Here is a 16,424-nt window from a genome sequence, read left to right on the forward strand (position 1 = left end):
CGGGGACTCGCGGAGGCCGGGCCGGGGGCTGTGGGGCTCAGGGTCGCGGGCGGATCCTGGGGTCTCTCCAGACCCTCCCTGCCGCTCCCGGGGGGCGGGGCGCGGCGCTCTGGGCGGGGCCTGTGCGCAGGCGCGGGGGCGCGCTCCCGCGGGCCGCGGGCAGGGGGTGGGCGCCTTCTGGGTCGCCGGCGGGAGGGGGCGCGCGAACCTCACTTCCGGTGAGCCCTCCGCGCGCCGTGATTGGGCACGAGTCGGCGAGAGCGCGCGCGCCCAGCCAATGGGCGGCGGCGGCGCGGGCGGGGGCGGGCGCGCGCGGCGGGCGCGCGCGCGGGCGGGGCGGGGCGGGGCGGCCGCAGCCTGGTCGCCGCCCGCGGGCCTGTCCGACGCCCGCCCGGCCGGCCCCACCGCCCGGCAGCCATGTGACCGCGCCGCCGCCCTCCGCGCGCCCGGCCCGCCCGCCCGCCCGCCGCGCGTCCGCGGCCCGGCCGCAGCCCAGGCCGCCGAGGGAGCGGCGGGGGCCGGCGCCATGGCCGAGCGGGGCCGCCTTGGCCTGGCCGGCGCGCCCGCCGCGCTCAACACGCCGGTGCCCATGAACCTGTTCGCCACCTGGGAGGTGGACGGCTCCAGCCCCAGCTGCGTGCCCAGGTACGCCGCCCGCCCGCCGCTTTGTTCCCGCGCGCACCTGCCGGCCCCTGGGACCGGCCCCCGGGGACCTCGCGCCCGGGCCCCCGCCCGGGCCTGCACCCTCGCCCGGCCTCCCGGGACCTGCACACCGGGCCCGCCCAGCGGGCCGTGCACCGGGACCGTACACCCTGGGGTCCCCGCTTGGGACCGACCACCCTGGGACTCCCACCGGCGGCCTGCCCCGGGGGCCGTCCGCTCCGGGATCCCCACCCCGGGCCGTGGCCTTGGCGCCCCACGTCGGGCGCGCGCTTTCTTTGCGCGCGAACCCGGACGCGTGGATGGTCCCTGAGGTCTCGGTCCAGTGCAGCCGAGGAAGCGGCGCCGGCTTTCTCAGGCCCCGCGCGGTCCCCCGGGCTCTCGCGGGCGCTCACCTGGCTCGCGCACGTCCGGCATCCTTGCACCTGCCTACCCGTGCGGTGCCGGTGGAGTTGACTTAGGGTGTGGTGTCCCCTCTCTCCACCGGGTACCATAGATTTCCTTTTGCGTCCGGCCACACTGTCACGCCTGAGTGGCCTGGGAGTCACTCTCGGGTGCGCAGTGTCCAGAGGACACGCATATCTCGAACCACAGCTGTACTGCTTCGTCCTTCGTCCTTCTGAGGGTCTGGCCCTACCCCTCTATCCTGCTGGCCGGAGTGTCCGCCCTTTCTCTGTTTGCTCTGTGCTTTGTAATTTGGGGACTTTCCTGGACATAAACACTGCTCCTTGCATCATGCCATCGCCAGAGACGCTGCCCTCTTTACTTGGTGGGGAAGCGTCCTGTCCCCAGCAGTACAGCTGGAGGAGGCTCACCCACGGGGCAGCGCTGTGGCCAGCCCCTGCTTCTCCTGCCAGCTGGAAGCTCTGTGGGTTTTTTCCCAATCAGTGGTCCTTCCTGAGGAAGCTCCCAGGCTGACGGGGAGAGAGACAAGAGTCATGCCAGGGCCTGGTTCTGCAGTGGACACCAGGCCACGAGGGCTGCGGGCGGGCAGCCAGGAAGAGCTCTCCCTGGGGAGACCTTCCAGCAGGACTGGAGGACGTGGCCGTGTGTGTGGAGGGGTGCGCTCTGCCGCGGTGCCTTCAACAGGTGTGCAGGGCAGGTGCTGGGCACGCAGAGGTGCCGGGGTGCCCTCCAAGCGCGGGGCCCGCAGCTCAGGGTGTGGCTGTGCCCAGTGGAAGACTGGGTGCTTCCCGGCCTCTGTGGGCCTCTGGGAGGGTGGGGTGTTCACAGGACGTCTGCCTGCTTGCCTCCTCTCTGGGAGGTCTCACCTGCCCAGGCCTGGTCTCCACCCTCCTCTCTCCCATCTTGGCTTTGGGCCCAGTGTCGGGTCATGCTGGACCCCTCCCCCCCACAGTGCTGCTTCTCTCTGCTGTCACCGTCAGCACCCCCCCCACCAGACCTCTTGCTCTCCCTGGGGGCACAGATGCCCCCCTCCTGGCATGTACATACACCCTTCCTCCCCCCAGAGCTAGGAGTGCAGCCTGCCTTTCCTGCACCTTTCAGCAGCCTCCTGGGGCTCTGAAAAGACCACTGAGGTTTTAACCAGAGTGAGGAGGGGGAGGCGGCGGGGGTCTGGGGCATGGAGCTGGTCTAGGACGCCCACCCTGCTGTGTGTGGGGGGGGAGGGGCGGGATAGGGGGTGGGGCTAGGCAGCGCCAGGGGTCGGGGTTCCACAGCTCTGCGGGGGCTGGGGGGGGCAGGGCAGGCAGGGTTGTTCTGTGGGCGTGGGGCCCAGCGGCCGTAGGGTGGGCAGGCACAGAGCACCCCTGCCCGTCCCAGCGCAGCCCTCCCCACGGGTGCTGCTGGCCCCACTGCCCTCCGGAGCCGGCAGGCTGTCCACCCTGCCTGTTTGGAGACTGGGCGCAGAGGTGCTGCTCTGACCGTGTGCTCGGCGCACGCCCGGTTCTGACCGCTGGAGCTGCCGGCTGTGGGTGCTTGCTGGTCCCCGTGAGACAGCGGTGCGTCTTCGCTCTGTCTGGGCACTGTGGCTGGCCCCCCGTTTGGACTAGTGATGCTCCCACCCTGGGCCTTCTCGCACTGGCAGTAGCGTTTGGGGGGGGGGGCGTGTGCTTGGTGTTACTACCAGGAGGCTTCCCGGAGCGGCTGTGCCAGCTCACCCCCACTGGCGTCCCCGCTGCTCTGCATTCTTGCCAGCACTGCCTGACTTTTAATCACTGCCAATCTGGTGGGTGTGAAATGGTATTGTGGTTTTAATTTGAATTTCTCTGATTACTGATGTAGGCCACTTGTACTTCCCCGTCAGCGAAATTCTTGTTCATTTCTCTTGCCAGTTTTTTCCTCCTGCTTTATCCCCCGACTTGAGCCTCAGTGGGTTTTTAAGGGCTAGTAATTCCTTTTCAGCGCTGTGTTGAAAGCACCCTCTTCTCTGCAAGGCCATGCTGCCACCCAACAAGGTGCGCCTGGTGTTGGCCTTGGTCTAGTCCTGTGGTCTGTCCTCCCCAGGGCTGTTGGGAGAGCTCTCTGCTCTCCCTGGGAGCTGGTGCTTGGTTTCCTGGATTTCCTTGGGGGCACAGACCACACCCCCTGCAGTGACCTTCAGCCCTGGTGTCCCGCTGCCCCTGCCCCTGCGGGGATTCCCTGAGCAGCCTCCTGCCGCACCCCCCACCCACCCCTCCACCCGCTTCAGTGGGGTCTCGGGCATTTTGAACCCTTGTACTCATCCCCTAATTTTCTGTCCCGTTGAGGTTTGTGAGTTGACGTCACAGGGTCAGATCTCTGCAAGCTTACTGAGTGCTCACGTTCCTGTGCACCCTCCTGTCGGCCTCCTCTGCCTGGCTCACCCTCCGGAAGGGGCTGCAGCTGGAGTCTAAGCTTTGGCGTCTGCGTGCTGGGTCCGCTGCAGCCCACGGCAGGGCGAGTGCCGATTGCCCGGGCCGTGGCCGCCCTGTGGGCCACGTGCCCCAGGCGTCGCCCGCCTGCCATTCTGTGCGGGTCCTGTGTTAGCCCGTCTTTTCACCTTCAGCCACTTTGGAGGCTGCACTGGGTTTCTCCGTGGGGGCGCGCCGGGCGCTTGTAGTGTGCGGGCGCTGGGTGTGATCAAACACGCAGAGCCGGATGTCATCCTGCTCCTTTCCCTGCTGATGTGGCTCTTCCAGCATTAAACCTGCCTCTCCCTCTTGGAAACATAGCGGTGTGCCAGCGTGCTGGTGCCCTGGTCCCCTTCCTGCAGGCAGGCAGATGGCATCAGACTTTGCTCAGGACTTCGCATCTCTGCCTGGGGTGTGTAATCTGCTCATCCGCTGCCCTTATCCGATTTTGATGCCAAGACACCTGCAAAGTGAGCTGCCCCACGCGTGTCTGTGCGAAGCAGGAGTTGTTTGTTCCCTGAACGTCCAGGCGATGGTGAGATTGCCGGTCAGGGGACCTGACTCCAGGTTCCTTTGGGCCAGGGGTAACTCCTGACTTGACCGCTTTAATGGTTGTAGGACCCCCATCCCTGCCTTTCAGTTAGCTTTAGAAATACATTTTTCTGTGAATTTGTCCATTTTTTCCTGATTTTCAACTTGATTGGCAAAAAGTTGTCCCTAATGTTCTTTTTCTAAAAAAGTGCCTGCAGGACTTGTAGAGCTGTCCCCTGTGATCCCTCCCATTGACCGAGTGGGTGGGCGTCCACGCGCTGATCCATCTCACCAAGGGTCCATCAGGTTCCTTTTTAATGAACATTCACATCTTCCTTCCTGTTTACGCTCTTTGTTTTCGTTTCGTGTCCGTGTTCTCATCTCTTAGGATGGATATGCAGCTCCTCCTTTTCCCTCCTTTCCTTCTGTGCTCAGTTTTCTAATCACTCGTGTTTTCATTTGCCTTTGGCCTCGCTGGGCCCTCGTTGCCGTGGGGGCTTCCCTGGTTGGGGTGTGCGGGGCTCCTCTGCACCACGGCGCGCGGGCCCCTCTCTGCAGTGGCCTCTTCTGGCGCCCAGTGCGGGCTTAGTCGCTGAGGTGCTCAGGCTTAGTTGGCCCGCAGCAGGTGACATCCTCCCAGACCAGAGATCAAACCTGTGTCCCCTGCATTGGTAGGTGGATTCTTAACCACATAACCAGGGAAGTCCCTTTTGTAAGATTTTAAAGCTGCAAAATAAGTAATGTTTTGACTGCATTTCACAAGCTTTTATGTGTAGAGTTGTTGAGTTTAAAATCTTCAAAAGATGTTCCATTTTTCCTTCTTTAACGTGGTGGGATGGATATCTGAGTTTCTTCACATCCAGACTTCTTCTCTTATTTTTCCATTGGTGAGTTCATTTCTTCTCCTTTGATTGTTTCTAACTTACTTGTGTTGTGGTCACAGAGGGTGGTCGGTGTGACACCAGGTCCTCAGAATGTTAGGACTTCCTCTGGGGCTCCGTTTGAAGCCAGCGTCCATGCATGCTCTGCTCGTCCTGAAAAGGGCCTTGTGTTTGGCACTTGGTGGTGCCACGTCTGATGCCTGTCCCTGTGGGTCACGCTTGGCTTATAGTGTCTTCAGGTGTTTTACCTTTCTTGTCTACTTGGAAAGCACAGAAGAGTCTCCGAGCCTGGAGGGTTGTCTGTTTCCCCCGGAGCTCTGTCTTTAGATCACACGGCTGCGGAATCACAGGCCCTGAGTGGTCAGGGCTGCCCGGCACCCAGCGGGGCTTTTCCTCCAGACAGACTTGGTGACAGTGTAGCGCTCCGCTGTCTGTTGGAAACACCTGCCTGCTATATCTTTCCCCACCTTGTTGCTTTAAACTTTCCTGTGTCCTCACAGGTTGGCTGTGTGTTTTTTATTTGGCACCATCTAGATTTCGCTTTCATTTAATCTGACAGTCTTTATTTTTTAACCAGGACGTTCAGTCCATTGTTATTTGTCTAAGTTACTGATAGTTGGGTTCGTGTCTGCCACTTTATTTTTGTCCTCATCATCCTTTTATTTTCTAAGTTTCGCTTTTTCATTGTGCCTTACTGTGCATGGGTTTTCCCTTCTTCCATTTCTTATTAGTTTGAAACTCGTCACTATTCCTAGTCCTTACGTGGTTACCGTGTAAATTGCACGCTTGCTGTTGTGGTTTGGACTTAACCGTACATTCTTTTCCTGAACAACAGGGACCTTAGACCACGTGAGTCCGACCTGTCCCTCCACGTCTGCGTGCTTTCGTGTGGAGCATTTTAACGTCTTTTTAAGCCCGTATGAGATTATTGTTATTACTTTCTATTGTTAATAGTTGATTAATGTCAAAACTCACCACTTTTTTATTCTTTTTGCATCTCAGAAGTGTGAAGTGAAAGTCGCTCAGTTGTGTGTGACTCTTTGCAACCTCATGGACTACAGTCCATGGAATTCTCCAGGCCAGAATACTGGAGTGGGTAGCCTTTCCCTTCTCCAGGGGATCTTCCCAACCCAGGGATTGAACCCAGGTCTCCCGCATTGCAGGCAGATTCTTTACCAGCTTGCCACAAGGGAAGCCCAAAAACACTGAGGTGGGTAGCCTATCCTTTCTCCAGTGGGTCTCCTGCATTGTAGGCCAATTCTTTACCAGTTGAGCTACTAGAGAAGCCCCATCTTCCCTCCTCCTTCTGTCTGAAAGTACATCTTTAGGCTTCTCTTCAGTGAGGGTCTGCAGATAACTCACATTCTTTCAGGGTGTCTGAGATGCTTTCCACTGTCCCAGAGGGTGTCCTGCCGGTTGTGGGGTCCCAGGTGGCGTCTCCCCAGCGTGGCTCTCAGTTTGGCTCTTGTGAGGTCAGCATCAGTCGGGTGTGACTGGCTTGAAGGTCTGTCCTTTCTCCCCGGTGGCTCTGTGGTCATCTCTTTGGTGTCCAGGGGAGGTTTCTCTTGTGTGCCTGAGTTGGGGTCACTGGGCTCTGGGGTGGGTGGTTCTCCTGAGTTGGGGTCACTGGGCTCTGGGCGAGTGGTTCTCCTGAGTTGGGGTCACTGGGCTTTGGGCTCTGGGGTGGGTGGTTCTCCTGAGTTGGTCTCGCTGGGCTCTGGGGTGGGTGGTTCTCCTGAGTTGGGCTCACTGGGCTCTGGGCTCTGGGCTCTGGGGTGGGTAGTTTTCCTGAGTTGGGGTCACTGGGCTCTGGGGTGGGAGGTTCTCCTGAGTTGGGGTCACTGGGCTCTGGGGTGGGTGGTTCTCCTGAGTTGGGGTCACTGGGCTCTGGGTGGTGGTTCTCCTGAGTTGGTCTCGCTGGGCTCTGGGCTCTGGGCGGTGGTTTTCCTGAGTTGGGCTCACTGGGCTCTGGGCTCTGGGAGGGAGGTTCTCATGACTCCTGGGAAGTCCTCAGGCACTCTCCTCTTCCCAGCTCTCCCCTTGCCTCTGGACTCGGTGGGCGTGCGGTTGCCCTCTCCTCTGGCATCACAGACTGGCCGCCGGGCAGGCTCTGCTCCTCCCTGTTTCAGCGGCCAGTCCTCAGTCCTCCTCCCTGCGGAAACGTGCCCGTGCGGCTTGGCACCCCAGCCTGCAGGAGGGCCTGCAAGCGGGTGAGATGGGCCATCCCCTCCGCTGGCAGAGCCGTGATGGAGCGGTGCTGGGCAGGTGCCTGTGGCTGAGCATGAGGCCGAGTTTGGAGTTCCTGGGAGGCCGTGGATCTGTTTGGTGGGCATGGATTTAGCTGGAGGCTGAGGTGGGTTGGATGTGGGTGGGGTCGGGAGGGCAGGTCGGGGTTGAGAGTGGGCTGGGCTTTTGGGGCTCTTAAGAGGCGAGAGCTGCGCTGAGGGAGAGACCGGGGCTTGTGACCTCAGCCGTCTGAGCCTGTGGACTGTGGTCTCAGGGGGAGGCCTGGCCCCTTGCTGCGGTCACCACCTTTCCTGCCCCCACGATGGCAGTGTCAGGCCCCGTGCACACCTGGGCGGTGGGCTGCTCCCCCAGCAGGTGGCAAGGTGGGCTCAGCGCCGAGAAGTGCTGCCTTTGAGGGTGAGTGTGGACGGAGGCAGCTGCTTGGGGCAGGTGGTGCCTCCCCTGACGCTTTGTTCCGGGCAGTCAGCTGCATGGGCCCCGCTCACGGGCACACTGCCCTTCCTGTCTTCCCAGTATCCAGGCACCAGCCCTGGCTCCCCCTCCCCACAGCGAGGTGGGTGAGGGGGGCCTCGGTGCGGGTGGACGGGGCCAGGGTCTGCCCCAGAGAGCAGTCTGGAGAGTTGGGGGCTCTGCACGTGGAGACTCCAGTTCGGGTCTTGGGGATCCCTTGGGAGCCTGAGCGTCACTTGCTGTGGCCAGAGTGACCCATGGCCACCAAGGTAGGGGTGCTCGGGCAGGTGGGTGGCAGGATGGGACCCTCTGAGGCCGTGTCCTGGCACCGCTGCCCAGCCAGACCCCACCGGCCCGGCGTGGCCCCTGCGGGCACGGCCTGGGCCCGTCGGACATTGCAGTCCGGCCCCTGGGCTTCCGGCCTCAGTGGGAATTGGCTCACAGCTGTTCCTGCCGGTGCTGGGTATTTTGGGCTCCAGGATACGGAGGGCGGTGAGTGCGTGAGCTGCTGGCTCCTCCCAGCACCTGTGCCTGGTGCCCGACAGTGACCGAGAGTGGACCCAGAATAGCGTGGGCATCTGTGGAAGCTGAGTCCCGTTCTGCCCCCACGCGGCCTCGGCTGGGGGGCTTTGCGGAGGCCCAGGACGCGTCGCGAGGACCTCCCTGCCTGTGAAACGGGGTTTCTAGTGAAGCTCTGTGTACTCCACGTGGCCCCCGCCCGCTGCTGTGCCCCCGGGGTGAGAGGTTCGTGTCCTCTGGGAGCCCCTCAGTGCGGTGGGCACGCAGCAGCCACTCTGCTGGGCTGGTCTTTCTCCCCCTTGGAGGTCAAGCCGAGGTCTAGGGTCTCCTGCGTGGTCAGGCCAGCCTGGGTCCTGACAGCACCTGGAGCTGCGCGGTGACGGGGACGCTGTGCACGGGTCTGCCCTTCTTCCCGTTGGGCCCGCGGCAGCTGGCCGGTCCCCACTGCCCCACTGGCCTTCCGTCCTCTCCCCAGCCAGGCCACGGCGCCTCCCTGCTGCGGGGCCGCCCCCAGCTCCGTTCTCAGGAGGCTGCTCCTGGTGGCCTGCACCTTTGTCCCACTGGTGGGGCGTGGGGAGGCAGCGGAGGGGCTGGGACAGGTGAGGTCTGCAGGAGGGGCTCCTGTCTCCAGCAGCGAGGGCCCCCAGTGCAGAGTGGGGCGCCCTGGCCTGGCCTTTTCTGCTCAGGCAGACATGCCGGTCTCTCAGCCTAGTGGCCGCACGTGTCCAGTCTCCCATCCCGGCTCTGTTTTCAGCATTCATGGGGTGATTCCTGCCCAGCACGGGCAGCCCTGTACGCGCTCGAGGCCTGAGCAGAATCGTGTGGGCTTGGGCGTTGCTGCCCTCGAAGGCAGAGCACTGTAGGCGGGGGTGCCCCTCGGAGGCACTGCCCTTTGCCCAGACGTGGCTGTGACCTTTGGTGGCCTGGGTTCCGGCTGCCTCTGCCCCAGGCCACTTGAACAGGCCGCGTGCCACCTCCTGTTGGCACTGGGCTCCTTTGTCCCCGCCTGCTTTGTCTGTGGGGCACGCGTCCCCATCCGAACAGTGGTGACGCCCCCACAGGGAGGCCCTTAGTGAGGAGCCGTGGACCCACAGCAGCTGGGACCTCGGGCCCGTCTCTTCCCAGAGCCTCGCTGCCCAGCCCTGCAGCCACCCTCGAGGCGATGGTGCCATATCTTCTGTTGGGTGGTGGCCAGTCCAGACCTTTCTGCCTTTGCATGCAAAGGGATGGGATGGGATGGGCTCTTCCGTCACAGTTTGCATTCCGGGGCCTTAGCTTGGGTTCCAGATGTTCTGCTCCATCTGGTCGCGACGTGGTTTAAGTGCTGTCACGCTCTGGCAGGTGAGTGGACCACAGTCACCACCTTGAACCGTGTGCCCTCCTGCCAGCCCAGCTCTGGTGGGAGACGAGCTGTTTGTGGAGCGTGTTCACAAATACCGTTGCTGTCCATGCGGTGCTGGGGTGCACACCAGCCGGCCCCCCCAGAGGAGTGTGGGTGGGACGGGGCCCATCTGGCAGCTGGTGAGGGGGCTCCACTTGGCATGAGCCCCCAGGAGGCTTTCCGGGGTGGGGCTCGGGAAAGGCTGAGTGTCCGGCGCTGATGCCTGAGACGGTGGAGGTCGTCTGGGCCCGTTACTGCCAGCCGAGGCCTGCCCAGGGTGGGGCTGTCATGGAAGGCTTCAGGGGTCTGTTAGTGAGTGACTGAGTTGGGGGGGGCTGCTGCACCCTCGGGGCCATGCTGGGGTCACCACAGCCACAGTGTCATGCTGGCTTTGGGGTGATGGTGGAGGTTGTTCAGGGGAGCGCTGGCACAGAGAGGGGACCCCCCCTCCCCCGCCTCTGTGGGCAGAGGAGCAAGTCTGTAGGGAACCCACGGTGAGCCCGGCTTTCCTGACCTTGGTCCCCTTTCACAGCCTCCTCCTGGGCACCAGCTCCCCGGAGAGAAAGCTGGCCGCCCTCCCCAGGGCCTTGGGCTTGGCTCAGCCAACGGCCAGCGCTCCATCTGCAGAGGCCACACCAGCCGCTGCTTGGGACGGTCATCGGGGGCTGGGGCGCCCTGTCCTGCACGTGCTCTGGGCCCGATGGGAGCCCAGAGCTGCCGTCCACACGTGGAGGAGGCTCTGGGGCCGCCCACGGGCAGGGGGCCAGCTGCGTAGGCCCCACTGGGCCCTCCTGCTGGAGACGGCTCCTTGGGGGGCCCAGTGGGGTTTCCCGTTAGGTTATTTGCAACAGGAGTAAAGAGGAGACGGGAATAAAGAGGAGACGTGTTGGTCAGACCTTTGAGGAGAGCACTTTCGAGTTCCCTTTTGGAGAAGAGCAAACGCAGTCTTCCTCAGGGCCCGCGACACAGCCCCGGTGACTCGGATCAGTGAGGCTCGGTACAGCGGGCTCCTCTGGGGCTTGACTGGGGGTCTGCAGGCTGACCTTGCCCCCACCCCCGTCAGGTGGCCTGGCGCTGGGCCTGTGCGTGCTGCAGAGCAGCGGCGTGCCGGCCAGGCCTCTGGGAGGCGCTGTGGGTCGTGGGGGGCCCAGCGCGGCTGCGGGCTGCACCCCCCCCCCCGCCCCCCGCCCAGCCGGCCCCTGGCTCTGACGCGCCCCTCCCCCCACCTCCACACCCCTGTGGCTGGCGCGCAACTCCATTGACGTTGGGGGATTGCCTGCGGTGTCTGCACGTCCTGGGACTGGGTTGGCTGGTGGCCCAGGAGGGACACTGGGCGTCCAGGGGTGTCCAGGGTGTGCGGACCCCCCGCTCACCTGACCCTGGGGCTCTGGGGCCTGGGCACCTCCTCGGGACTGCTGCAGGGCAGACGAGCAGAGACAGAGCCTGCGCTCGCTCCGGGGGCTTCTCTGTGGCTGCGTGAGGTCTAGGTGGGCCAGGGGACACCTGCAGCGCCTTCCCACAGATGCGGACCAGCTGAGCAGCAAGGCCTGGCGTGCCTCGCTGAGAACGAGCCTGCGGGTCCATGGTGCGTTCTCTGGGTTCATTCCCCAGGAGCAGGCGCACCTGGCACCCCGTCTCAGGGGGAGACGCAGGCTCACGGAGCAGGGCAGGGGCCCTGCGGTGGGAAAAGGGAACTTGTCGTGAAGCACCCCAGGGTCCCGGGGCCCCTCTGTGGAGGACAGGCCGTGAGGTGGGGCCCGTGAGCAGATAACAGTGGTGGCTTCACGCCAGGCGAGCGGGGGCCCCGGGCTGACCCTGGGTCTGTGGTGAGAAGCGGCCGAGCCCGGGGCCCCCGCTCAGTGACCCTGCTCTCCCCTGGCTTCAGCCCCGACAGGCCGTCCCCCTCCCAGATGGAAGGCAGTGGTGTGGCTGAGAAGGGGGATGGACCCGGGGTGCCAGGACACAGAGCAGCGGGCAGTCATGCCGCACGGCAGGGCCGAGTGGTTCCAGGAGGGCCGGTGCGGCGGACTGCAGAGGGGACGGGGCCGGGGGGAGTGCCCTTGGCGGGGGCGCGGTGGGGGACCTGGTGCCGTGATGGAGGGGCTGGGGGGCAGTGGGGGGGTGCCATGATGGGGGCCCTGAGGGGGAATTTGGGGGGTGTGCGTGATGGGGGCCCTGGGAGGGCAGTGGGGGGCCAGGGTGCTGTGATGGGGGGCCAGGAGAGAGCAATGGGGGGTGCCGTGATGGGGGCCCTGGGAGGGCAGGAGGGAGCAATGGGGGGTGCTGTGATAGGAGCCCTGGGAGGGCAGTCGGGGGATGGGGTGCATGATGAGGGGCCAGGAGGGAGCAATGGGGGGGTGCCGTGATGGGGGCCGTGGGGGGAGTAAAGGGGGGTGCCGTGATGGGGGCCCTGGGGGGAGCAATGGGGGTGTGCCGTGATGGGGGCCCTGGGAGGGCAGTGGGGGGACGGGGTGCTGTGATGGGGGACAAGAGGGAGCAATGGGGGGTGCCGTGATGGGAACCCTGGCGGGGCAGTTGGGGGGGATGTGCCGTGATGGGGGTGCTGGGAACCTCTTGTGAGAAGCTGCTCTTCTCGGGTGGCCCTGCTTCCCAGCAGTGATGGAGTGAGTGAGGCTGGGGCTGTGAGCTATCGGTCCAGGGAGGAGGGGGTCCCCGGGAAACCGGGGGGCTGGACGTCTGTGTCTCAGACCTGCATGGCCATTTGGTGCCAGGGGTTCTCTGGGGCCGTGCCCCGTGTCTCTGGTGCAGAGTCTGGGTGAGTGGGAGCCCCAGGAGGGGCCTGAGGAGGGCACACGGGCTGACGATGGGTCCAGTGTGGGGGTCTGAGCGGAGGTGGAGGCACGGCACCTCCTGGGGCTGGGCGGTGCAGGGCGCTCGTGGGCATCTGTGGGACCCTGGGCGCACTGCGTGGGCGTCACTCCAGCTCAGGTCACGGCGGGGACAGGCTGCCCCCCCCCCCGCCTCTGACTCCCCGTTGGGTGCTGGGCTCAGGTCACGGCGGGGACGGGCTGCCCCCCTGCCTCCGACTCCCCGTTGGGTGCTGGGTGGGACGGGCTGCCCCCCTGCCTCCGACTCCCCGTTGGGTGCTGGGGGGAAGGGCTGCCCCCCCGCCTCCGACTCCCCGTTGGGTGCTGGGTGGGGGCCCGCAGCACCCCTGCTCTCCCACTGGCCCCTCCTGAGCATGTGGGGACCTTACAGTGTGGGGCCCTGTCCCCCTGGCCTGGTCCCAGACCCCTCCTCACAAGGGATCAGCCTCCACACGCCCGCCCCCCCAGCTGACGTGCTCTGGCCCTGCACCCGGGGACGGGGGACCCTGGGGGCGGCTCTGACCTGCTTGTGATAAGCCGCCCGCCAGTGGCTCCCCGCGGGGCGTGTGTGCTCTAGCTGCTGGGAAGCACGTCCGGAGTCTGGCTGCCTGGGGTCTGCTGCCACCTGGTTGCTTCCTCCTCCCTGGGACCCCGTGTCTGCCCGGCTCTTGGAGGAACTCTCGTCTGAGGGCCACTTGGACGCCCTGCTTCCTCCCGTCTCTAGTTCCCTTCCTGGACAGGGCCGCGCCCTGCAGTGTCCAGTGCCGGCCCCGAGTGCAAGGGCCAGGCGGGCACTCCCAGGGCCCAGGGGCACCCCTGAGCGGAAGCCCTGCCTTTGCTGAGCCCCCTGGGCGGCTGTGGGGGGCCCAGTGGACGCCGCACCCAGCCCTTGGTGGGGGCCTACTGGGCTCCCTGGGGGAGGCTTCTCAGCAGGAGCCTCAGGGCACAGGCGGGAGGAGGTGTGGGTAGAGGAGCCCTGGGTATGGGTTCCGGGCTCAGCGTCCTGCTGGACCACAGCCCGGTGACACCCCCTGCCCCCGCCCCCACCAAGCTGGGGCCATGATTCCTGAGTGAGTTCAGTCCTGGGCACACCTGCCTGCTTGGGGCAGAGGGGAAGTCCTCCTAGGAGACTCGCACCCCATGTCCACCATAAGCTCAGCGAAGCACCCCGATGTGCGGCTTGGACCCCAGGCCCCTAGTTCTCAGGACGCTGGGGTTTGGACCCCAGGCCCCTAGTTCTCAGGCTCTGGGGCTTGGACCCCAGGCCCCTAGTTCTCAGGCTCTGGGGCTTGGACCCCAGGCCCCTAGTTCTCAGGCTCTGGGGCTTGGACCCCAGGCCCCTAGTTCTCAGGCTCTGGGGCTTGGACCCCAGGCCCCTAGTTCTCAGGCTCTGGGGCTTGGACCCCAGGCCCCTAGTTCTCAGGTTTTGGGGCTTGGACCCCAGGCCCCTAGTTCTCAGGCTTGGACTTCAGGCCCCTAGTTCTCAGGCTTTCGAGGCTGGAGGCCCAAGGCCACGGCGCCCGCAGGTTGGTTCAGTGTGTCTCTCTGTTGTGTCCTCACAGAGGAGTCTCGAAGGAGCCCCCTGCAGTCCCTCCACAAGGGCGATGACCCCCTTCACCAGGGCCCCACCCTCCGCCCTCATCATCCCCAGAAGTCCCTTCTGACAGCATCATGTAGTCTCACGTGGATTTAGGGGGAACCAGAGTTGGAGAAGGCAATGGCACCCCACTCCAGTACTCTTGCCTGGAAAATCCCATGGACGGAGGAGCCTGGTAGGCTCCAGTCCGTGGGGTCGCTAAGAGTCAGGTGCGACTGAGTGACTTCACTTTCACTTTTCACTTTCATGCATTGGAGAAGGAAATGGCAACCCACTCCAGTATTCTTGCCTGGAGAATCCCAGGCACAGAGGAGCCTGGTGGGCTTCCGTCTATGGGGTCGCACAGAGTCGGACACGACTGAAGCGACTTAGCAGCAGCAGCAGAGTCTGCAGCCCCTCTGTGCCCCAGAGTCCTTGCGGCGCTGGAGCCTCCGGGCAGGGGGCCGCAGCGGTGTGTGCTGGGAGAGGCTGGGTGTGCCCCCAGCCTGGACCCGCGCCTGTCGGGTGTGAGGACCAGCTGCTGTGAGACGTCAGAGAGGCCTGGGCCCCCGCCCTGCCCTCTGGCTCCCGGACCCCTTCTCATCTGACCTGGAGCCCCCTGACCACCCCAGACAGCCATGTCCCACAGCTGGCAGGGCAGGGTCTCTCCTCCCGGGAGCCGGCCTGAGGCGGGGGCGGGGCCTGAGGTGGGAGCTGAAAGTGGGGCGGGGCCTGAGGGCGGGGCGGGGCGGGGCCTGGGCGGGGCCCACAGCTGCCGTTCTGGGGGAGCCTGTCACCGAGGACCGTGCTGCCTGGCCTCGGGGTCCCCAGAGCCGGCTGTGGGTCCTCGCTGGGGAGGCCTGGGTCGTGCCTGGACTGTGGGGAAGCCCAGGGTCGTCGCTCTGAGCCCTGGGGAAGCCGGATGCTAAAGGGGCTGGGACGCGGACCCCTCCTCACCGCCCCCATGGGAGGTCCCGCCGGGGTACGGTACAGGCCGGTTCTGAGTACGTGGCTGGAGGCGGCCGTGGGCTTCAGCCGGTGCAGGCAGCGCTCCCGGCCCGCTGGGCTCGCGGTCCCCACGTGAGTCTTGCTACCTGGAGGTGGCCTCCTGCGCCACTGATCTGGCCCTGAGGTGCCTGAGGTGCCCAGCTCGCCTCCACGCCCCACGTCCCTTGCTGACCCTGCCGTCCCCCCAAGTAATGCTGCTTGCCTATAGGGACGTGCTGGGCTCGGGCTCTTCCTGACAGAGCCCCTTTGCCCTCACGCCCGGGGTCTCTGGTCGTCACGGCCCACGGATGGGTCCCGATGGCCTTGTTGCTCGCTGGGCACAGGCCCCATGCTGAGATGGCGCTCCGGTGTCTGCCCAGCCCCTTGGGGGCCTCCCGGCTTCGGACATGGGTGCTCTCTCTGGATGGCTGGGCCTATGCGGCTTCTGCGCGGCCCCCATGCCTGTCCGGGCCATCCTGCCACAGCCGGCTCCTCCTGTGCGTGGCTCCTCTGACTTTACACCCACCGCCTGGTGCCCCGGCCCCCATGGGGGCAGCCTGTGCTGCGGCAGGAAATGGGGCTCATGGTGGCCCCTGCCAGGGCCCCGGCCTTGGTGCTGAGGTGCCTGCCTGCCCCTCGCTTCCTGCAAGGCCATCCCAGCCCCACGACAGCAGGCAGGGAAGCGGAGAAGGCACCTCTGACCTTCTCTCCTGATTAGCAGGAAGCAGCCGCGTCCTGAGGCCTGGGCACCGGAGACAGCCGACCTGGGCCAGCTAGAACTGGCAGTTGCCTCCGGCTGGAGCAGGCGACCAGCACTCGGGTGCAGAGGGAGCTGGACACTGCCTGAGGCTCCTGGCCCCGGCCCCGCCCTGGACTGTCCTGAAAGTAAGCGCCTCGGGGCACCCACGCTGCCCGTGTGCACCTGCAGCCTGAGCCCCCAGGGCGCTGCCTGTGGGCCTGTCCTGCCCCCGGGCTGGCCAGTCCCCGGGGTTCAGGCCGGGCCTGGGGTTGCCGGCCACTGCAGGGCCCCAGCCCCCACTGGGGCAGACAGTGACCGTGCAAAGAGGCTCAGCCCCTGGGGACAAAAGGCCCCCTCGTTTTCCCTCCCACTTACGCACAGTCAGTCCATTTGGGGCCACAGAGGTAGCCCCCCAGGTGGCCGCGGCTTGACTGCTGTGGTCTGAGTGCCGGAGGCGAGTCCTCCTGGGAGGCCAGCCCGGCACTGGTGTTTCTTGGAAGCCTAGGGAGCACTGTCCTTGTCCTTCGTGGGCTGCACGCTGTGGGGGCTGGACTCACCAGCCCTGGGGACCCACATGGTCTGCCCTGTGCCAAAGCCTAGCGCTGCTGGTAGGACACGGTGGGGCAGCCTTTCAGAAGCCCGGTGCAGGGTCCAGTGGTTAAGAATCCACCTTCCAGGGCACGAGTCACAGCTTTGATCCCTGTTCAGAGAACTAAGGTCCTACAGGCCCTGGGGCATGAGAAGACTCCTGAGAGTCCCGTGGACTTGCAAGGAGATCAAACCAGTCCATTCTA

General features: G+C 64.9%; 1 protein-coding gene across 8 annotated transcripts in view; it reads left to right on the forward strand.

The window, feature by feature from the left end:
• The first annotated feature begins 341 nt into the window (after positions 1-341).
• PACS2 (phosphofurin acidic cluster sorting protein 2) overlaps positions 342-16,424 on the forward strand; it is a 63,902-nt gene continuing 47,819 nt past the window's right edge. For 7 of the 8 annotated variants that reach the window (XM_024982228.2, XM_024982232.2, XM_024982229.2 and 4 more), the window contains exon 1: positions 342-645. In XM_024982228.2, coding sequence (XP_024837996.1) covers positions 527-645 — 119 coding nt within the window. In that variant the 5' untranslated portion in view covers positions 342-526. Of the gene's footprint in view, positions 646-13,254; positions 15,777-16,424 lie in introns of those variants that run through there. The other variant, XM_059879412.1, reaches the window with a different exon arrangement.

This window comes from Bos taurus, chromosome 21 (genome assembly GCF_002263795.3).
Source record: "Bos taurus isolate L1 Dominette 01449 registration number 42190680 breed Hereford chromosome 21, ARS-UCD2.0, whole genome shotgun sequence".
Classification (NCBI taxonomy): Eukaryota; Metazoa; Chordata; class Mammalia; order Artiodactyla; family Bovidae; genus Bos; species Bos taurus.